The sequence below is a fragment of the Gouania willdenowi genome, chromosome 19 (genome assembly GCF_900634775.1).
Source record: "Gouania willdenowi chromosome 19, fGouWil2.1, whole genome shotgun sequence".
In the NCBI taxonomy this organism is placed as follows: Eukaryota; Metazoa; Chordata; class Actinopteri; order Blenniiformes; family Gobiesocidae; genus Gouania; species Gouania willdenowi.
This window is the reverse complement of record NC_041062.1, coordinates 270,700-294,363: the sequence shown is the minus strand read 5'-3', so window position 1 is coordinate 294,363 and position 23,664 is coordinate 270,700. Positions and strand designations below refer to the sequence as shown.

Below are 23,664 nucleotides of genomic sequence, written 5' to 3'. Positions count from 1 at the left end.
ATTATCACAGCGCCACCTTGAGGAGAATCACTTATTAAGAATATGTAGCAGCACATACTGTGTTAATGGGAGGTGGACTGTATACATAAAGTCTGACATTACGCTGTCATTATTATGATATTAACCTGTCATTAGCATGAATAAGTTGTTATTAAGTTTTGTTCGTTACCCTAACTCCACTAGATCCCTCCAACCAACCCAAAAATGCCAACATAGCTCCAAAGGTGTCATAATTTAGTGAATGACACTTAATGACACCTTATCCATGCTAATGACAGCATAATATCAGCCTTATGTATAAAACGTCACTGCTTAATAATGAGTGCTAAATCATCTGTGTTCATATTTTACTGTGTATGGCTTTGGCAGCTGTGAAGTTCTTCTTTTGTATGTTTACAATGTGCCACTGTAGGTTTTTACCAGTTTGCTTTCATTTTTTTAAAAGAAGTAAATGTAGCGCAAATCTTTTATATATATATATATATATATATATATATATATATATATATATATATATATATATACATACGTATATAAGATAATAAATGGGTTAGTTTTAGGTGTACAGCATTGAAATATGTGACAATGCCAATAGAAAGTCACAGCAGTAATAAACACTTCTATTCACTGATGTTTGAATAAATAAATTGTTTACGTTACATTCTTAAGTTTGGATTCCTGTGTATAGAACCTGGACATTATAGATAATATATATATGTATTTATAGATACTATCAGTTTGCTCTTTAATGCCTTCTAACGTAGGCTACAGTCATGTTATTGCTGTAATAATGTCAGATACTGTAGAAATATTGGTTGTGATATCTAACAACTTTGTATTGTCTTTGTACTGTCTTGATTTTGAATAAATATTTGAAAATAATTTCATCAGTGCTTCTATTTTATCTTGTGATTAGTAATATAGCATCACTTAAAGATCATTAATGTAGCTTAATATGAACTAATACATGATAATTGATCTGACTTTATAAACCCTGGAAGATAAAATGAGATATTAGGCAGCATGTTTAGGTTTATATATATATACTGTATGTATGTATGTACAGTATGTGTATATGTATATATATATATATATAATAATTGAGGTTTTAATTTTATGCGTCTGTGGCAGATACCACAGCACAGACAAATTGATGCCTTGAATGGGTGAAAGCAGAATTCTTTTCCGGGGTTGTTTTGTTTTCTGTAAAACGATTTGAGATGAATATTTGATTCTAACATCATTATAACGTGCTCTGTGTGTTTGAGCCAATCTGTGTTTCTCTGCAGGAGCTCGGAGTCGTCATTAAATGGAAATATCATGACCTGCTGACTAGGACTCGCTTTAATCTGCTTAGTCGTGTATGTATAAATGCATGGGTAAACACTGCTTATGTAACAAATCCCACAAGTGATTGTGCTAAAAAAATGGGAATATGTCTGATTATTCATCTTTGACTTCTCTTTAATCCACATAAAATACATTTCATTCCAGGAGAGGATGTGAAATCTGCAAAACAGCTTGAAACAACATGTTGTTTTCTGTCATCGCATTAATACAAACCACAGTGAATCATAAAACCTAAAAAAAAACATTCTTAGTTCAGTTTAATCTGCTCAAGTTAACAGAAATGCTGACAGTACAATATTTACGTCATCAGATTTAACAATTATGATTATTTACATCGAAACCAAACATATTTACACTTACACACTCTGGAAACTTCATATCCTCTTTTTGTTCATGTTATTTACATAAAAAATATCTCCCATTAAAAGAGAAAAGGCAATTTCTTTTTGATTAAGTGTTTGAATTATTATTGTATCTTTTCTGTATTGTTTCCAGTTATATTAATAATAATGATTATTCTTTCTTTTCCCTGTTTGATATCATTGTATACTTATATGTTTAGTGCAATTATAAATGATAATTGCTTCCAAGTTTCATCTTTTTAAAAGAGGACTTATTTTTCTGGTTTGTTAAACTACTCGTAGTACGCAACACGTTTCAGTTTTTGACTTTCACGCTAATACAGATGTGCTGCACTTCCTCCTTTGCACCTATTGTCCAACTTTTGGCCTTTTTTGGGCTTTTCCTCTGAGTTCCTGCACAGGCCTTCATCACTGGCCGCCTGCAGGCTGTCGAAGGTTTCCTGCCTCTCTGAAACTTGCAGGTTCTCTCCGTGCATTCTGCTCTTTTTCCACAGATCAACACAGCGGTCCAAGCAGCTGAACCTGGCCTCTGTAGTACAGGCGTACATCCCAGCTGGAACCGCCAGCACCATGGCGCACACAATGACTATGATATGAATAAGCCTCTCCCGTTGCTCCAGCTCGCTGATGTCACTTCCTGTCACAAAGACAATGCATTGGCCTTCTCTCGGGGGGTGGTTCTTCAGGGAAACACACACTTCGTATTTGGTGACGGGAAGCAGATCACTGACTGAGTAACTGTTAATGCCTGGACCAATGTAGATCATCTCCTTTTTGGGTGAATCGTATTTGCCAAAGTGAATGGTGAACCATGTTTCCGCTGGGTTCTCCGTTACCGCGTACCACTCTAGGGTTATGCCGTAGACTGTCTGTTTGGCAATACGGATATCAATACGGAAGTTTTCTTCAGGTGACTGAATTGGGATGGATGGAGGGAGAAGAGCAGTGCTATTTGGGGTGCTAATGTTTAGTATTATGCGAGCAGAAGAGTTACCAATAAAGTTATTTGCCATGCAGGTGTAGAGTCCTCGATCCACCACGTGAAGAGAAGGGATCAATAGCTGGGACGTGACAGTCTCCTCATCTATGTGTGTCTCAGTAGCTGCAAAAGAGAAGATAAAGTAATAAATACTATCATAATAAAGCCTAGCTGAGTGCTTCCACAACAGGGTCTCAACGATTTATTGGAGTACATCAATATAAAAAAAATCTTACCAGCAAATCCTCTTATGACCTTCAGATTGTACATCCATTGAATGGCAGGGTCTGGTCGAGCCTTAACTAAGCACGTGAGTGTTGCATTTTCACCAAGTGGTAGAGTGATGTTGGGCTCTGTGGCGGTGGCCATTGGCTGCATACAAGTCTTTAACTGGATCTCATGAAAAAACTTGTTTGCTTTGGAAGAAGGGCCTGAGCACATTAAATAGGAATTCATCAGAATGATAGGAGGGCCAATGACTCTGATGAATTCAACAAAACCTTTAAGGCGACAATCACACAACCAGGGGTTTTCGTGCAGGGCTAAAACCACATTGGACACCAGACCTTCTTTCCCCCACGACTTCTCTGCTTTTTGGTAAAGAGGCCAGTTTAGGAAGACGTCTTTTGACATGACACTCAGCTGGTTGAAGGACAAATCTAAATAGGTCAGTCCAGGTAAATGTCTCAGAGCATGTTCAGATAGAACATCTAATCGGTTATTCTTCAAATCCAAAATTTTAAGCTTTGGTGTGTCCTGAAATGCGGTCCATGGAACTGACGACAGCTTGTTGCCTTGAAGCCTGAGCTCCGTCAGGTTAGTGAGTCCCTCCAGACTTTTGATGTTCATTACAGCAATCTCATTAAAGTTGAGCCAGAGAAACTCCAAGGCACTGACTCGTGAAAACGATCGGCGAGGTAGCTCGGTCAGGTGGCAGTTTTCAATTCGGATTTTGGTGAAATCTTCAGGGATGTCCTCTGGGATAGTTCCCATGGAGGTTTCCATACATAACAAAGCTCTAGAAAGACAGATGTGACTTATTTCATCTGGAATCCCTAAAGAGTATTTTTATTTCTAATAAATGTATAAATAATGATAGTCTGTAATTTTAAGCCTCGTTTAGATTACAGGTTCAATCAACTCTTGGCTGTTTAAAGGTCCCTATTTCAAATTTAATGTAGATTAAGGATTGACTTACCTTCCCATGTTTTCATTTGTACACGAACAACCCAGCAAACAAGTTGGTGAACCAGGTGTGATCAGATATATTATCAAAACAATGCCTAATGCGACGTTGTACACATCCATGTTCCAAGGCTAGCATGTGAAATAGACATGACTTTGGCCCACAAGGAGTAAAGCCTATTACCTTAATCCTCCTCAACGTAACACTTAAGACATGAGACACAGGAACAGGTGTATTTATACCAATGGTCCACTTTGCCCCAACATGCTCAGATCTACATTTATTTATACATTAATAATTTTGTTGTGACGTTTTTAGTGGAAAATGGTGTTAAATGCTTCATTTTTATTTTCATTGAATTTATTGTCCGTTACCAATGCAGCGTCATTGTTAGAACAGGAGGTCTATCTGTATTAAGTGGGCTGAAGCCCATCAGGCTTAGCGGCGCTGAGGGGCGGTTCCAGACGGTCAGAGACAGATGTCTGTAAAAGGCTGTAATCTGACCCCAATAATCTGCACTGATCGTCAATCTGGTTTTTAAAGGTTGAATCTGCATTAAAAAGAAATAAAGTCCATGACTAGAAGTCAAACAACTAAACATCTTTGATTTGTATGATTTTTTTTTTGTAAACTTACCTAATTTTGACTTTAAATCAGATCAGAATCATGTGTTAGCAGCATGTGATCATTTTTAGGATCACTACGATCTGCAACAATGTTCAAATTAAAACGAATAAAGAGAAAGGTTATCTCATCATCACTAACGTAGCAAATAACTGTTGTTTTTACACTGTATCTTTATAAATATTTTAGAAAACATTCTGATGTGTTCGTATTTATTAACTTCATTTTGCACTAGATTCAAGCTTTCTGACAGTCATCTAGGACATGTTATTGCAGACAAACACATAATGTTCTGTCGCAACATAAACTAATATTTCAAAACAAAAAAAGAAAACGTGCTTAGAATAAGTAAAACAGCACGCTAACCTTAGCACCACAAGGTGAAACTAAATAACTATAAAACCAACCAACAAACTCTGGGTAAAAGGCACTGCTTATTAATGCAATTTGCCGTATTTTCTCACATAGATCTATGTTTAATCTTCTTTTTCACTTTCAGGGAAGTGAAACTTGGCCAGTTATTGTAATTTAAAATGGTAGAAAGTCTATTACAAAAACTTCACAACCACTACCATCCATCCAGGGACACCAATTAACTTAACATAATTATTGTTTTAAAATATTGGACAAAATAGCAAAGAACATGCAAATTCAGGCAGAATAGAGTACAACCTTCTAACAAAGTTGTTGCATCTCTAATCCTGCACCATTCATTTAAAAGTGAACCTTTAAATAAAGTCTGTAAATTAGCCACAAAAACGAGATGTTTCAGTTTGTAATCATCAAAAATATTTATCAACTTTCAATGATTTCAAACATCTCATGTTGGACTCGACCACGTTTTCTAAATTTATTGTGTAGGTTCAACAAATGAGGCACTCATCAGATTAGGTCAATGCAGATCAATCCTTAATAAGAAAAGATGTCAGCATACATGAATACAAAAATATTTATTTGATACAGTACATTCATACATACACATGGAATATATTATGTAGATGTTAGAAAACGGGGCTAGACGATAGGTGTTGGACCCAATGATAAACCTTTCAAATTGACATTCTATGCAAATTCCCCAAAACACAGCAGCTGTTCTGGTGATACTTTGTGTTCAACTACAGGTTCAACACATTCCAAACGTTACAGCTTTGAAAAATAAAAAGGTATGGGTTTAAGATAGTTTGGGCCAGCTCGTTTTCTCTCTTCTTTTATGTGGAATAATGTCTTTAACAGTGTACGTCACAGTGTAATATTTCCCTTTTTTCTGTCCACAGAACAAAAAGGTGGTTTTTATTCTTTCAAGGCTGTAAATTAAGTTCCATCTGCAGTCCTCGAGTCGTCCAAAAGAAGATCTTTCAAGTCCTTTGAGTCTCTCTTGACATCCACCAGAAAAAATGAGGCATGAGTTTAATTTTAGCAGAAATACTCATTAGGTGGCCCTTCAGTCCTGACTGTGGCCTCTGAGTCAACGCTGGACCGTGCAGAGAGAAGTCTGTTGGATTCATCAGGAGTGAGCCTGGTCAGATACTCGCCTTCCATCCCTTTGGCTTTGTTTGCTGGACCAAGCGTCTCAAAGGTGACGTATGAGTCCTGGATGTCCTTAGACGGCCTTCCCAACAGTTTTTGACAGCGTTTCTTCAGAGCCCCGCAGCACACGATCAACGTCAGGGGGACGGCGATCACACATGCCACAGTTATCACCACCACATTGATGAGCTTCTGAGTTCCACTGGCACTGGCGGCCTCATCTGTTGAGAAGATTACACATTGCTCCTTTTTTGGGATCAGGCCTTTGACACAAACACAGGCTATGTACTTTGTCTTTGGCACAAGGCCGTCAATGGTGATTCGGTTTTTTCCAGCACCCACATTGATCCTACGCATGTCTCTTTCGCCAAATACTGCATATAGGACACTGAACTCTGTGTTATTTGTGGCTGTGGGGGCTCGCCAGTTCAGAGAGACAGTGTGGTCAGTGTCCCCGATCACCTTCACCGAGCGCACAACCCGTTTCTCTGGGGCCTGCTGTAAAGACGAAGCATTAGCTGCCAAGTTGCTTAAACCATGCGGTTCCACCTCCACAGATTTCTTAGGGTTTGATACTTGGTCTTGTTTCTTAGAATCACCTTCAGAGACACTGTAACTCTCAATCTCGTACTTTCCAGTCACGCCTTTCCCATTGAGAGGCTCAATGATGGGCTGAGCGGCTGAAGCGGTGGGTGGTGGGACGTATCTGGCGATCAGCTTCTCCTGGTATGCTGCTCTTCCAACGCCACCAGATTTCTTCCCTCTTGGTCTTTTAGAAACACCTCCACCAGCCTCTTCTGATCGAATGGAGTCTGTGATCACTAAGGAGATGATGGCATCTGCAGTTCCCACAAAGTTGGTTGCTTTGCAGAGATATTTTCCAGAATCATGATAAGAAACTGCAGGTACGCTGAGGATCGACCAAATGATGCCTTCCTTTGAAATCTCTTCTTGAACTGCAAAAACAAAGCACACATGCATATATTTAAGAAAACTGACGCATCTAAGTTTGTGTTCTTGAGAAATATTCGAATTAGTTCAGGTAGAACTCACTGGTGCCGTTCATTTTCTTGCCATCAACACGACTCCAGGACAGCTCTGGGATGGGGACTCCAACTGTGCCACAGCGCAGCAGGACATTGTTGCCGAGTGAACTCCGAACACGAGCCACAGCGGTGTGCACCCGGGGGCCCTGACACCTCTGGAGCTCGGCTTCGGTGAAAGGAACCCCCGACAGGCTCTCTGGATCAGCACACCTCAGCCGGGTGTCAATGAGTGCTACGGAGGACGAGGGGGATTTCTGAAACTGGACAAGATCGTACAGTCGGCAGTCGCACATCCATGGGTTGTCATGGAGACCTGCAAAGAAATAAAGTACGACTTCTTTGAAGAGAAAAAAATCTAAAATAAAAAAGTATAAAATTTGACACACTGCAGACAATAACTATAATTAGACTAATCCTTAACTAACTCAGCTAGAAAAGCTGCTGATGTCAAAGTAGTGGGCGTCAAGCGAGGCAGCTTAAAAACAACGCCCCCGCTGTTCTACAGCCTCACCAAGAATGAGTTTGGAGGACTCTGTGTCTTGCGATGGCTTCACGTTCAACCACATTGTGAGAACATCTGCCGGAATGGTCGACAGACTGTTGCTGGACAGGTCCAGATACGTAATATTCTTAATGTAGACGTTGGCTTCTGCAGGAATGATGGAGATCTTGTTGTTGTGCAAGTCGAGGAGCCTCAGGTTTGGGGTGTCACTCAGAGACTCCCAGGGAAAGGTGGTGAGAGCGTTTCCATCCAGTCTGAGCTCATCAAGGTTGCTAAGACCACGGAAACTCTCGACATTAAGGGAATTCAGGGAGTTGAAAGACATCCATAAAAACTCCAGGTTGTTGAGGTAGTGGAAGTTGTTGCTAGAAATCCGTGTAATTGCTGTCTTCTCGATACGAAGCTTTGAGGTGTCCGTGGGAAAAAATGGAGGAATTACAGTGATCTCTGGATCATTACAAAGAACACTTCTGAAAAAAATACAAAAACATAACATTTTTGATTTACAAGGAAAATATGACAGTAAGTATTATTTAGCTTCAATTATTGGTGCAGGCTTTTGATGACACGATATGTTTATGTCTTTAAATATGTACATAAATTCAAAAAATGCAGTAGACCATTGTTCAGTAACAAGCAAAGAAGATTAAAGAGCAACTCCAAGTTAATCCTCCAACATGCTGAGTGACTAAATAGTGAAAAAGCAAAGACTAAAAGATATAAACTCTAAAAATTCTGAACAGAAGGACATTTTAGAGAAACTTTAACTATTTACCTTGCTTTGGATCCATCGCTCAACTTGTGAAAGAAGCAGCTACATTGTGTCGGACACGAGCTGCTCATCACAGGAAGAAAAACTAAAGCCACGCAAAAAGCAGATTTAAAGTGTTGAATCATTTTTGCCTCCTGCAAAGGGCTAAATACTAAGTAGCTACACTACAGTTCCAAAGAGCGAAGCACAGAGGTCTACGGGGACAGGTGTTGATCCATGGTGGTGGTTTGCAGACTATGGGCTCAACACTGCTGCGCCTGGTCTGCATGCAGAGATAAAAAGGATGGGCAGGGATTAGAGAGGGACTTGGGTTATTTGCAGTCACACGATTAGGCTACTGTTTCTTGGGTCTAGATATAGGCTGCGTAGTTTTCACTTTTGGTCTGTGGCGCAGAACATCAGGCTGGTAAACAGCTCATTATTGTGGAGCATATTGGAAAACTAAAAAAATGTAAATAAAAGTATTGATTTGATTATTTTAGCGCACATTTTTAAAATGTGTTTTTTTGTTCTCTCTCATGTTGACAAAATACACAATGAAAATATAAATATTAGAAATGATAAAAACGAATAAAATGGGAAAAAGGGTTTTCTGTGACATCCTGGAGGGCTACGATTACACAATAAATGACCACTAGATGGCAATGTAAATATTATTATTACAAAATATTGTACACATTTTAGTTTTAACCTGAATTCCAACCAGTGAAATAAAAGTATTTCTCTATTGACATGTACATAAATAAAGACTAAAGTAGATCCAGTTTATGGGAATTGGTGGACATGATTGCTGTTACATCATGTGTTTATGAGTAGAACTGTGCAGATATGACAGATGTGTTGTTATAGCCTCTCCTGGTTTTTCTGCAGGTGGTTTATAGACATAACAGGATCTTAAATGCTGTAATCTTATCAACTCTTTCATGCTATTGTAGCATTATTTTGAGGGTAAACGTTAAATATTTGAACACATAAAAGTGAACTTTCCTCTTATAGGTGATGCTGTGTTTTTGTAAGGAAAATATCATTAAACATTTGGTTTTTTTTGGTTTTTTGTTATAGAAAATTGGAGCATTTCCATCAGGAAAGTGAGCATGTGATTGATGGAATAAGAAAAAATAACCTACTTTCAGGTGAAAATCTGAAAGTAAAGAATGTCTTGTTTCTAGTTTTGCCATCATTCTTTTAGTCTTTGAATACAAAGAGAATTCCAACAGTAAAACCTTTGTTTCATTGTAAAACAAGCAGCTTATGGTGTAGGAACTAAAAGTCTACCAATGGAGAAAGAAATAACAACAAATGTTCTGACAAGTTAATCAGTAGATTTTATTCTTTATATTCCTATGGAGAACATTTCAGTGACAGTTTAAATTAACAATATATACAGTATCAGAAAAGAGTATTGGGACACATTGTTACTTCACAGTTAATGAGTTTGTGGTAATCTGCAGAGATTATTGTGGTGCAATCAAACTCCTTTTGAAAAGGTTTAAACAGCTAACTTTATATTTGTTCTCTTTTCAGCATTAAACATCCATCCTTCCATTTATTCACATTTCACTAAACTTTATAAATTGTTCACACACTGTACGACTCATGAAATAAGAATGTTATAACCTGGATATTGTGTCTAAATTCACTGTTTGGAAAGTGGAAGGTAAAATATAGATTCAATATTGCATTGTTTGCATCAAACAGAATTTATGGTATTATGTGTAATAGAGTAAAGAGTACAAAAAACTAATATAGCATCACATTAAAAAGACAATGCAATCAAAAATAGAAAGCAAGCAAAAAAATAAAATAAAGAACAGTTAGAAGATTTAATATAAAACTCTTTACAGTGGAGTGAATAAATAGTCACATTTTATTTATTATTGAAAATATACATAAAAGTGATGTGTGTAAATACCTATATATATATATATATATATATAGATATATAGATATATAGATAGATAGACATATAGATAGATAGACAGATAGATAGATAGATAAATATAGATAGCTAGATAGATAGATAGATAAATATAGATAAATATAGATATATAGATATATAGATATATAGATATATAGATAAAGATAGATAGATAGATAGATAGATATATAGATAAATATAGATAGCTAGATAGATAGATAGATAGATAAATATAGATAAATATAGATATATAGATATATAGATAAATATAGATAGATAGATAGATAGATAGATAGATAGATAGATAAATATAGATAAAGATAGATAGATAGATAGATACTGTAGATACTGTAGATATATAGATATATAGATATATAGATAAATATAGATAAAGATAGATAAAGATAGATAAATATAGATAGATAGATAGATAGATAGATAGATACTGTAGATAGATAGATAGATACTGTAGATAGATAGATAGATACTGTAGATAGATACTGTAGATAGATAGATAGATAGATAGATAGATAGATAGATAGATAGATAGATAGATAGATAGATAGATACTGTAGATAGATAGATAGATACTGTAGATAGATAGATAGATAGATAGATAGATAGATAGATAGATAGATACTGTAGATAGATAGATAGATAGATAGATAGATAGATAGATAGATAGATAGATAGATACTGTAGATAGATAGATAGATACTGTAGATAGATACTGTAGATATAGATAGAGATAGATAGATGATAGATAGATAGATAGATAGATAGATACTGTATAGATAGATAGATTAGATAGAATAGATAGATAGATAGATAGATAGATAGATAGATAGATACTGTAGATAGATAGATAGATAGATAGATAAAGATAGATAGATAGATAGATAGATAGATACTGTAGATACTGTAGATATATAGATATATAGATATATAGATAAATATAGATAAAGATAGATAAAGATAGATAAATATAGATAAATATAGATATATAGATATATAGATATATAGATATATAGATAAAGATAGATAGATAGATAGATAGATATATAGATAAATATAGATAGCTAGATAGATAGATAGATAGATAAATATAGATAAATATAGATATATAGATATATAGATAAATATAGATAGATAGATAGATAGATAGATAGATAAATATAGATAAAGATAGATAGATAGATAGATACTGTAGATACTGTAGATATATAGATATATAGATATATAGATAAATATAGATAAAGATAGATAAAGATAGATAAAGATAGATAAATATAGATAGATAGATAGATAGATACTGTAGATAGATAGATAGATAGATAGATACTGTAGATAGATAGATAGATACTGTAGATAGATAGATAGATAGATAGATAGATACTGTAGATAGATAGATACTGTAGATAGATAGATAGATAGATAGATAAAGATAGATAGATAGATAGATAGATAGATAGATACTGTAGATAGATACTGTAGATAGATAGATAGATAAAGATAGATAGATAGATAAAGATAGATAGATAGATAAAGATAGATAGATAGATAAAGATAGATAGATAGATAGATAGATAGATAGATAGATACTGTAGATAGATAGATAGATAGATAGATAGATAAAGATAGATAGATAGATAGATAGATAGATAGATAGATAGATAGATAGATACTGTAGATAGATACTGTAGATAGATAGATAGATAGATAGATAGATAGATAGATAAAGATAGATAGATAGATAGATAGATAGATAGATAGATAGATAGATAGATAGATAGATAGATAGATAGATAGATAGATAGATAGATAGATAGATAGATAGATAGATAGATAGATAGATAGATAGATAGATAGATACTGTAGATAGATAGATAGATAGATAGATAGATAGATAGATAGATAGATAGATAGATAGATAGATACTGTAGATAGATAGATAGATAGATAGATAGATAGATAAAGATAGATAGATAGATAAAGATAGATAGATAGATAGATAGATAGATAGATAGATAGATAGATAGATAGATAGATAAAGATAGATAGATAGATAGATAGATAGATAGATAGATAGATAGATAGATACTGTAGATAGATAGATAGATAGATAGATAGATAGATAGATAGATAGATAGATAGATAGATAGATAGATAGATAGATAGATAGATAGATAGATACTGTAGATAGATAGATAGATAGATAGATAGATAGATAAAGATAGATAGATAGATAGATAGATAGATAGATAGATAGATAGATAGATAGATAGATACTGTAGATATATAGATATATAGATATATAGATATATAGATAAATATAGATAAAGATAGATAAAGATAGATAGATAGATAGATAGATAGATAGATAGATAGATAGATAGATAGATAGATAGATAGATAGATAGATAGATAGATAGATAGATAGATAAGCTGTGGGACAAATTTCACTTAGTCTGAATTCTGTTGCTCAAAGGCTAATGTTTGTATTGTTTATTTGATTGTTAGTTGATATAAAAACACCATTTCACATGTTTCATCTGTGATTCCTTATTATTCTAAAGGTTCATGAAGTAAAGCAGAGGAGAAAAAGGTCAGAGGATGAATAAAGTTCTGGGTTTTCAGAGTAATAGACACATGTGTGAGGTTTTCTTTTGTTTGTTAGGACATTCTTGGAGGGATTGTTGGTGGTGGGAGTGTTTAAAGATTAGCCTCTTTATGCTGAAAGAGCCTTTATAAGAGCTGTTGTTCTCCACGGGTCAGGGAAAGGAAAGCAAACACTGTAAACTCTGAAAACATGGCAACGTACACTTTACCGGAGGGATTCACGGAGTTTGACATGTTTACGTTCGGCACAGCGCTGCTGGTCGGAGGTGAGTCACCACCATTTAAATTAGAGAGAAGGACACCCAGGAAGTGCTTTTCCTCAACTTAAGTTTTAATTGTTTTTTTAAAGCTTTTATTTCAGGAAAAAATCCTATTTTGTTTTAAATGTACAGCTACAAAAAGTTGTGCAAAATGGTAAAATAAATAAAGCTAAAGCAACAGTAGGCCTACAATTCAAACACATTCTGTTCTTGCTCCACTTTGAGTGGACGTGGATCGATCTGATTCAGGTGGTGATCAAATACAGATTTTTATTTAATGTATTTTTTTATTTAACTGTCCTTTAAAAATATATGTTTTGGCTCAGAGTAAATTTGTCTTTACTTGAATATTCTTAATGACAAAATATGATTTATTAATTTTAGCCTCTGTTACTGATTTTCTTTCTGTTTTATTTTATGTTTTTATCACTGTATTGTTATTATTTTAGCTTGTCTGTAAAGTGTGTTGAAAAGCGCTTCTAAATAAAATGTATTATTATTATTATTATTATTATTATTATTATTATTGTTTACGCAATAACATTAAGCGACCGATAAATGAAAAGCTCTCACAGTCTGGTATTATCTGTGAAATGTAAAAAGTACATTTCTTTAATTTTACCTTTGTTTTTAATCTTGAGTTTGTCTTTTTTTCTGTATAAATTTGACATTTTTACACAAATATTTAATCTGAAAGATTTCAAATAAAAGCTCATTTTTCCCATATTTCCTTTTTGATATTTTATTATACAAGCGACTGACAATTTCACACAATCCAAAAGTTAAGGATGCCTTTTCCTACGTTTGCAAAACTAATGTCTATAATGTGTAACATATAATCTTTGTTTTTGTATTGATTTGTTTTTTACAGGCCTGCTGGGTTTCTTTCTCAATACCATCAGTATTATTTCCTTCATCAAAGTGAAAGAAATGAGAAATCCCAGCAACTTCTTTGTGTTTAATCTGGCGATCGCTGACCTCAGCCTGAATATTAATGGACTCACTGCTGCCTACTCCAGCTACCTCAGGTATACATTTATAATATCATCAACATATTTTGTGCATTATTTTTATTTACATGTAATCAAACTTTTGGTTAAATGTTTTAGTGGAATATACAGTGTGATATATTCTCATTAGACACACTATACTGTGTTAAAGCAGGAGCTACCAGGCCCTATTGTTCATAAGCTGTGGTTGTGTGCTTAAGCTTTCTTTCTGAAGGCATGAAAGCTTCTTTTGTTTAAAATAAAGCTGTAAAAATGAGCTCAATCAAGCGTCATGTTGGATGAAAAAGTTCAGCACTGACCTTAATAGAATTCATTTTATTTTTGCTTTCTAATGTGTCTTTACCTGTGTTTGGTGCACATGGAAATGGATTAAAAAAGTATTGGAAAATAAATTGGAAATAACATGTTTTCCTGGTTGGGATTCATTGATCTAAATAGTTTTTTCCTCATATCTATGACTTTTGGTGCAGCCTGAACATTGATGTCGTATCTTTGTCTTTTCTAGGGTTTGGCCTTTTGGCCAACAAGGGTGTGGCTATCACGGTTTTCAGGGAATGATTTCCGTCTTGGCCTCCATCAGCTTCATGGCTGCTATAGCTTGGGATAGATATCACCAGTACTGCACCAGTGAGTTCCAAGTTCAACAATAAGATGCTGCCAATGAGGGCAAAGTAATGATAGAAATGACTGGAAACAATATTAAAGAATAAATCAATGAGTGAAGATGTGATCTTATTTAGCAGTTTTTTACTCTTATTTTGTGATTTTTTTTCATTTTTTTTTTTTTTTTGCAAGAGCAATAAACAACATGCATTTTGACATAAATGAGAAGCTTGAATTGTTGACTTATTTTGTTAGTTAAACATTATATAGAAGAGCTAATAGTGTAATCACCTTCTGTTGTAATAAAGTGCATGTTTATGATCTGCAGGACAGAAGCTTTTCTGGAGCACAACTCTGACTATGAGCGGCATCATATGGATTCTCTCCATCTTCTGGGCAGCCGTGCCCCTCATGGGATGGGGCGTGTACGACTTTGAGCCTATGAAGACCTGCTGTACGCTGGACTACACCAGAGGCGATAGGTAGGCTTAGAAAAATGCATCTATAGAGGAAATAATGAGCTTTGATAATGTTGTGTTTTTTAGTCTAAAAGCCTTTTTCTTTCTCATGAACAGGGACTACGTCACCTACATGTTGACTCTGGTGCTGTTTTACCTGATGTTTCCAGCCTTCACCATGTATTCTTGTTATGATGCAATCAACAAACATTTTAAGAAAATCCATCATTACAGAGTAAATTTTTTACATTTGACATCTATTCTGAATCCTTGTATCCTCTAAATATTAAGGTTTTTTCTCTGGAGTTTGAAGTATTTCAATTGTTATTAAGAGTAAAGAAACTAAAGTGATGATTATCTTCCAGTTTAATACCAGTGTTCCATTGAGAGTGATGCTGATGTGCTGGGGCCCTTACGTCCTCATGTGTATCTACGCCTGCTTTGAGAACGTCAACATCGTCTCTCCAAAGCTCCGAATGGTAAACGTTTAACTTGTTTATTTGTTTGTTTCATACAAAAGCTGTGAAAGTTCTGTCCTCACACAGAGTTTGTTTATCTTATATTTCTGTGTTTTGTGTTTAGAATAATTCTGCAGTTTGATGTTCTTGTATTACGGGGAATTGAATAATTAACAAAACAAGTTTTCTCTTGTAGGTGCTCCCAGTTTTAGCAAAAACAAATCCCTTTTTTAACGCTCTGCTTTACTCGTTTGGAAATGAGTTCTACCGAGGAGGCGTCTGGAACTTCCTCACTGGGCAGAAGATTGTTGAGCCAAATGTGAAGAAGTCTAAATAAAATGAAAAAGTTCCATTACAAGTATTTGTTCTATTTACCAACATGCTAAGATCTATAGACATATGTGTGTTGTTTTCATCAAGTTTCCATATGAATGCATCACATTTTTCATTAATTCTCTCATTGCTCATTGCGTGCCTTCAAAATAAAGTGCTGTTCTCTCTAAATTATTTTTTGTTCTTTAGGTTTTGTTTTGTTTTTTGTTTTTTTTTAGAAATGAAGCAGTTTTAGGTCTAGAAATGACCTGTTTCTCAACACACACAACTCTGTGTTTATGCTCTGAGCTGTTATGTAACACCTATATACTGTATATATATATATATACAGTATATAGTGTGAAAGTCTTTCTGTGTTAAGACTGCAGATGCAATTATACTTTACCGTGTGTGGTCGATAGCTTAAAGTTAATAATAAAAACAGCAGATGAACAGAAGAAACTAAATGAAGAAATTAGAATCAGCTGATATTTACATGACAGCCTCATATTGTAGATTTTATAGATTTTAACTGAGTCACTGTCAGTGTTCATGTGGATCTTGTTCAGTTTTTTCTTTCTCACTATGAATTTTATTTTGTTAAGCGCTTTAAGATAACTTTGTTATATTATGAGCTATTTAAATAAACATAGATCTGTATATCACAGTGACATGTTGGCTCACTGATCTCCAGCTCATAGAGAAGCTTATTACCTGGTATTAGGCCCCTCATGCTTCTCATGAACCTGAGTGGTCGGGTCTGTCAGGGACGAGTAAAGAATCCAACAGATTACCTTTAAATACTCAGAAACTGCTCTTATTTTCACATGGAGCTGATTAGAGGACGCAGTTTAGACTTTAGTCTAATTTGGTGTGAGCGAGGAGTACATTTAGCAGCAAAAAGAAGGACTTATTACTGACTGACACAGATTACACCATGCATCCTCTCACCAGAGGAAGTGATGGATTGTTTAACTGCGTCACCTTGAAAGCTTCAGGAACATTGGATAAGAACACATTGGTTCTAATGCAACACTGCTGGGAAGCAATAAATAAAACCCAGCGTAATGTGACCCTGATATCATCATCTGACTCTGTTTGTTTACAGAATAAAATACAACCAGTATTATTTCTGCTAAACATCACTACAGTTAAATATATCATTACATATATTCAGTTTATCACATTTTAAAATAACTTTCATTCTGATGTATTCATTAACATTTAACACAGCACTTTTATTGACAACATTTCAGATGCAGGATGTCGCCAGTGATTTATTGATCAGTTATTGCTAGAGGAGTAAATAGTATTGATATAGCTACTCAGGTAGAAGTACTGTTACTTATTATATAAAATACTCAAGTACAAGTAAAAAGTGGCTCAAATAAATAGTACTCAAAGTAAAGTTACAAGTTATTTTCACCCCCATGTTTATTGTTGGTAATAAATCTTGGTACGGGTCCCTTACATACAGTAAACATCTCATTTTAAACTTAAAAGTAAAGAGACACAATCTACCACAATTTGTTTCTTTATTCCCTGGACACTAGTCCAACACAAAGGCCTATTTCAAAGAGTATAGTATAACCCCAATCTAACACAGAATGTGGAAGTATTATCAAAGAAAACTGGTACAGTGAGAACATGCAAACCTCACAGATGGAGGTCTCAGATCTGATCTGAGTTCTTTTTAAGAAACCATTTTTTCATTAAACACTAATCCATTTGTTAAAACCTTGAAAGCACATACAAAGCTTCAGCTATATAATATTTATTTATTTATTTATTTATTTATTTATTTATTCACGTTGTCTGTTGTGACAGATTTGTTTTCCTAAGGTTTTACTGCCCTCTACTGGTATTATTTAAAATACCAGTGAGTTTACCTGGAAAAATTCAATACACAACCCCTGTACCAGAGACTGATATAACTGTTTTGAAGCTATAAATATGTGATAACAAGGATTAAAAATGCAGTAAAGCATCAAAAATTTTAAATTGGAGAAAAAATAGTTTTTTTTAAGACAAGGCTATCATAAGATCATAAAAACTACTTCAAATATGATGAGCATACTTAAACTGGGATTAAAAAGCAGTATGAAATGAAAAATGAGAAACTTTTAAAAACACCCAAAGATGGAGGTAAGGCATAAAATTGCAAAAATATTTGAATTTTTTTTTTTAAGGAAAAGGCTGCAATAAGACCCTAAAAACTACTTCAAATATGATGAGCATACTTAAACTGGGATTCAAATGCAGTATGACTTGAAAAATTAAAAATTCTGAAAAACATCCAAAAATGGAGGTAAGGCTATGGTAAGGCATAAAATTGCAAAAATGTTTGAATTTTTTTTTTTTTGAAAAGGCTGAAATAAGACCCTAAAAACTACTTCAAATATGATGAGCACACTTAAAATGGGATTAAAAAGCAGTATGACTTGAAAAATGAGGAATTTTGAAAAACATCCAAAAATGGAGGTAAGGCTATAGTAAGGCATAAAATTGCAAAAATATTAGAATTTTTTTTCCCCTCTGGTAAGGCTATCATAAGATAATAACAACTACTTCAAATATGATGAGCACACTTAAACTGGGATTAAAAAGCAGTCTGACTTAAAAAATGAGAAATTTCGAAAAACATCCAAAAATGGAAATAAGGCATCAAATTGCAAAAATAATTGAAAATTGTTTTTTTTTTTTTTTTTGGAAAAGGCTGCAATAAGACCCTAAAAATTAGTTCAAATGTGATAATCACACTTAAACAGGGATTAAAATGCAGTATGACTTGAAAAATGAGGAATTTTGAAAAACATGCAAAAATGGAGGGAAGGCTATAGTAAGGCATAAAATTGGAAAAAATTGGAGATTTTTTTTTTATTTTTCCCTCTGGTAAGGCTATCATAAGATAATAAAAACTACTTCAAATATGATGAGCACACTTAAACTGGGATTAAAAAGCAGTATGACTTGAAAAATGATAAATTTTGAAAAACATCCAAAAATGGAGATAAGGCTATAGTAAGGCATACAATTCCAAAAATAATTGAAATTTTTTTTTTTTTTTTTTTTTTTTTTTTTTTTGGAAAAGGCTGCAATAAGACCCCGAAAATTAGTTCAAATGTGATAAACCCACTTAAACTGGGATTAAAATGCAGTATTACATGAAAGATGAGAAATTTTGAAAACCATCCAAAAAATGGAAATAAGGCTATAGTAAGGCATGCAATTGCAAAAAATTGGAGATTTTTTATTTTTATTTTTTTTTCCTCTGGTAAGGATATCATAAGATAATAAAAACTACTTCAAATATGATGAGCACACTTAAACTGGGATTAAAATGCAGTATTAAACAAAAAATGAGAAATTTTGAAAAACATCCAAAAATGGAGGTAAGGCTATAGTAAGGCATAAAATTGCAAAAAATTGGAGATTTTTTTTTTTTTTTTTTTTTTCCTCTGGTAAGGATATCATAAGATAATAAAAACTACTTCAAATATGATGAGCACACTTAAACTGGGATTAAAAAGCAGTATGACTTGAAAAATGATAAATTTTGAAAAACATCCAAAATGGAGGTAAGGCTTTAGTAAGGCATAAAATTGCAAAAGTGTTTGAATTTTTTTTTTTTTTTTTTTTTTTTCTCGAAAAGGCTGCAATAAGTCCCTTAAAACTACTTCAAACATGATGAGCACACTTAAAATGGGATTAAAAAGCAGTATGACTTGGAAAAAGAGAAATTTTGAAAAACATCCATAAATGGAGGTAAGGCTATAGTAAGGCATAAAAATAAAAAAAATTGGAGATTTTTTATTTTTTATTTTTTTTCCCTCTGGTAAGGCTATCATAAGATAATAAAAACTACTTCAAATATGATGAGCACACTTAAACTGGGATTAAAAAGCAGTATGACTTGAAAAATGAGAAATTTTGAAAAACATCCAAAAATTGAGGTAAGGCTATAGTAAGGCATACAATTGCAAAAATGCTTGAATTTTTTTTTTTTTTTTTTTTTTTTTTTGGAAAAGGCTGCAATAAGACCCTAAAAATTAGTTCTAATGTGATAATCACACTTAAACTGGGATTAAAATGCAGTATTACATGAAAGATGAGAAATTTTGAAAACCATCCAAAAATGGAGGTAAGGCATAAAAATGGAAAAAATTGGAGATTTTTTTATTTTTATTTTTTCCCTCTGTTAAGGATATCATAAGATAATAAAAACTACTTCAAATATGATGAGCACACTTAAACTGGGATTAAAGTGCAGTATTACACGAAAAATGAGAAATTTTGAAAAACATCCAAAAATGGAAATAAGGCTATAGTAAGGCATAAAATTGCAAAAAAATTGGAGATTTTTTTTTTTTTTTTTTTTTTCCTCTGGTAAGGATATCATAAGATAATAAAAACTACTTCAAATATGATGAGCACACTTAAACTGGGATTAAAAAGCAGTATGACTTGAAAAATGATAAATTTTGAAAAACATCCAAAAATGGAGGTAAGGCTATAGTAAGGCATAAAATTGCAAAAATAATTGAAATTTTTTTTTTTTTTTTTTTTTTTTTTTTTTTTTGGAAAAGGCTGCAATAAGACCCCGAAAATTAGTTCAAATGTGATAAACCCACTTAAACTGGGATTAAAATGCAGTATTACATGAAAGATGAGAAATTTTGAAGACCATCCAAAAAATGGAAATAAGGCTATAGTAAGGCATGCAATTGCAAAAAATTGGAGATTTTTTATTTTTATTTTTTTTTCCTCTGGTAAGGATATCATAAGATAATAAAAACTACTTCAAATATGATGAGCACACTTAAACTGGGATTAAAATGCAGTATTAAACAAAAAATGAGAAATTTTGAAAAACATCCAAAAATGGAAAGAAGGCTATAGTAAGGCATAAAATTGCAAAAAAATTGGAGATTTTTTTTTTTTTTTTTTTTTTCCTCTGGTAAGGATATCATAAGATAATAAAAACTACTTCAAATATGATGAGCACACTTAAACTGGGATTAAAAAGCAGTATGACTTGAAAAATGATAAATTTTGAAAAACATCCAAAATGGAGGTAAGGCTTTAGTAAGGCATAAAATTGCAAAAGTGTTTGAATTTTTTTTTTTTTTTTTTTTTTTTTTTCGAAAAGGCTGCAATAAGTCCCTTAAAACTACTTCAAACATGATGAGCACACTTAAAATGGGATTAAAAAGCAGTATGACTTGGAAAAAGAGAAATTTTGAAAAACATCCATAAATGGAGGTAAGGCTATAGTAAGGCATAAAAATAAAAAAAATTGGAGATTTTTTATTTTTTATTTTTTTTCCCTCTGGTAAGGCTATCATAAGATAATAAAAACTACTTCAAATATGATGAGCACACTTAAACTGGGATTAAAAAGCAGTATGACTTGAAAAATGAGAAATTTTGAAAAACATCCAAAAATTGAGGTAAGGCTATAGTAAGGCATACAATTGCAAAAATGCTTGAATTTTTTTTTTTTTTTTTTTTTTTTTTGGAAAAGGCTGCAATAAGACCCTAAAAATTAGTTCTAATGTGATAATCACACTTAAACTGGGATTAAAATGCAGTATTACATGAAAGATGAGAAATTTTGAAAACCATCCAAAAATGGAGGTAAGGCATAAAAATGGAAAAAATTGGAGATTTTTTTATTTTTTTTTTTTCCCTCTGTTAAGGATATCATAAGATAATAAAAACTACTTCAAATATGATGAGCACACTTAAACTGGGATTAAAGTGCAGTATTACACAACAAATGAGAAATTTTGAAAAACATCCAAAAATGGAAATAAGGCTATAGTAAGGCATAAAATTGCAAAAAATTGGAGATTTTTTTTTTTTTTTTTTTTTCCCTCTGGTAAGGATATCATAAGATAATAAAAGCTACTTCAAATATGATGAGCACACTTAAACTGGGATTAAAAAGCAGTATGACTTGAAAAATGATAAATTTTGAAAAACATCCAAAAATGGAGGTAAGGCTATAGTAAGGCATAAAATTGCAAAAGTGTTTGAATTTTTTTTTTTTTTGTTTTTCTCGAAAAGGCTGCAATAAGTCCCTTAAAACTACTTCAAACATGATGAGCACACTTAAACTGGGATTAAAAAGCAGTATGACTTGAAAAATGAGAAATTTTGAAAAACATCCAAAAATTGAGGTAAGGCTATAGTAAGGCATAAAATTGCAAAAATATTAGAATTTTATTTTTTTTTGGAAAAGGCTGCATTAAGACCCTAAAAATTAGTTCAAATGTGATAAACCCACTTAAACTGGGATTAAAATGCAGTATGACTTGAAAAATGAGATATTTTGAAAAACATCCAAAAATGGAGGTAAGGCTATAGTAAGGCATAAAAATGAAAAAAAATTGGAGATTTTTTTTTTTTTTTTTCGTCTGGTAAGGCTATCATGAGACAATAAAAACTACTTCAAATATGATGAGCACACGTAAACTGGGATTAAAAAGCAGTATGACCTGAAAAATGAGATATTTTGAAAAACATCCAAAAATGGAGGTAAGGCTATAGTAAGGCATACAATTGCAAAAAATTGGAGATTTTTTTTTTTTTTTTTTTTTCCTCTGGTAAGGATTTCATAAGATAATAAAAACTACTTCAAATATGATGAGCACACTTAAAATGGGATTAAAAAGCAGTATGACTTGAAAAATGAGGAATTTTGAAAAACATCCAAAAATGGAGGTAAGGCTATAGTAAGGCATACAAATGGAAAAAATTGGAGATTTTTTTTTTTTTTCCCTCTGGTAAGGCTATCATAAGATAATAAAAACTACTTCAAATATGATGAGCACACTTAAACTGGGATTAAAATGCAGAATTACATGAAAAATGAGAAATTTTGAAAAACTTCCAAAAATTGAGGTAAGGCTATAGTAAGGCATAAAATTGCAAAAATATTAGAATTTTTTTTTTTTTTGGAAAAGGCTGCATTAAGACCCTAAAAATTAGTACAAATGTGATAAACCAACTTAAACTGGGATTAAAATGCAGTATTACACGAAAAATGAGAAATTTTGAAAAACATCCAAAAATGGAAATAAGGCTATAGTAAGGCATACAATTGCAAAAAATTGGAGATTTTTTATTTATTTATTTTTTTCCTCTGGTAAGGATATCATAAGATAATAAAAACTACTTCAAATATGATGAGCACACTTAAACTGGGATTAAAAAGCAGTATGACTTGAAAAATGAGAAATTTTGAAAAACATCCAAAAATGGAGGTAAGGCTATAGTAAGGCATAAAATTGCAAAAATACTTGAATTTTTTTTTTTTTTTTTTTTTTTTTTTTTTGGAAAAAGCTGCAATGAGACCCTAAACATTAGTTCTAATGTGATAAACACACTTAAACTGGGATTAAAAAGCAGTATGACTTGAAAAATGAGAAATTTTGAAAAACATCCAAAAATGGAGGTAAGGCTATATAGTAAGGCATAAAATTGCAAAAATACTTGAATTTTTTTTTTTTTTTTTTTTTTTTTTTTTTTTTGGAAAAGGCTGCAATAAGACCCTAAACATTAGTTCTAATTTGATAATCACACTTAAACTGGGATTAAAATGCAGTATGACTTGGAAAAAGAGAAATTTTGAAAAACATCCATAAATGGAGGTAAGGCTATAGTAAGGCATAAA

The 23,664-nt window shown here is 32.9% G+C and overlaps 3 protein-coding genes across 3 annotated transcripts; 1 reads left to right on the top strand and 2 right to left on the bottom strand.

Annotated features, from left to right (window-relative positions):
* Positions 1 to 2,026: 2,026 nt before the first annotated feature.
* On the bottom strand, positions 2,027 to 3,705 carry LOC114482032 (leucine-rich repeat, immunoglobulin-like domain and transmembrane domain-containing protein 2). The gene is made up of 2 exons (XM_028477198.1): positions 2,928 to 3,705; positions 2,027 to 2,814 (listed from the first exon to the last, which is right to left on the bottom strand). The coding sequence occupies exons 1-2, from the start codon at positions 3,694 to 3,696 to the stop codon at positions 2,027 to 2,029; spliced, it is 1,557 nt and encodes a 518-aa protein (XP_028332999.1). The 5' UTR covers positions 3,697 to 3,705.
* A 2,194-nt stretch (positions 3,706 to 5,899) lies between these two features.
* On the bottom strand, positions 5,900 to 8,513 carry lrit1b (leucine-rich repeat, immunoglobulin-like and transmembrane domains 1b). Its single transcript, XM_028476589.1, has 4 exons — positions 8,352 to 8,513; positions 7,586 to 8,046; positions 7,082 to 7,387; positions 5,900 to 6,984 (listed from the first exon to the last, which is right to left on the bottom strand). Exons 1-4 carry the CDS (start codon positions 8,471 to 8,473, stop codon positions 5,915 to 5,917), a joined length of 1,959 nt encoding a protein of 652 aa, XP_028332390.1. The 5' UTR covers positions 8,474 to 8,513; the 3' UTR covers positions 5,900 to 5,914.
* A 4,529-nt stretch (positions 8,514 to 13,042) lies between these two features.
* rgrb (retinal G protein coupled receptor b) lies at positions 13,043 to 16,022 on the top strand. The gene is made up of 7 exons (XM_028476708.1): positions 13,043 to 13,151; positions 14,017 to 14,173; positions 14,661 to 14,782; positions 15,087 to 15,240; positions 15,334 to 15,451; positions 15,582 to 15,695; positions 15,871 to 16,022. Exons 1-7 carry the CDS (start codon positions 13,076 to 13,078, stop codon positions 16,009 to 16,011), a joined length of 882 nt encoding a protein of 293 aa, XP_028332509.1. The 5' UTR covers positions 13,043 to 13,075; the 3' UTR covers positions 16,012 to 16,022.
* Positions 16,023 to 23,664: the final 7,642 nt, after the last annotated feature.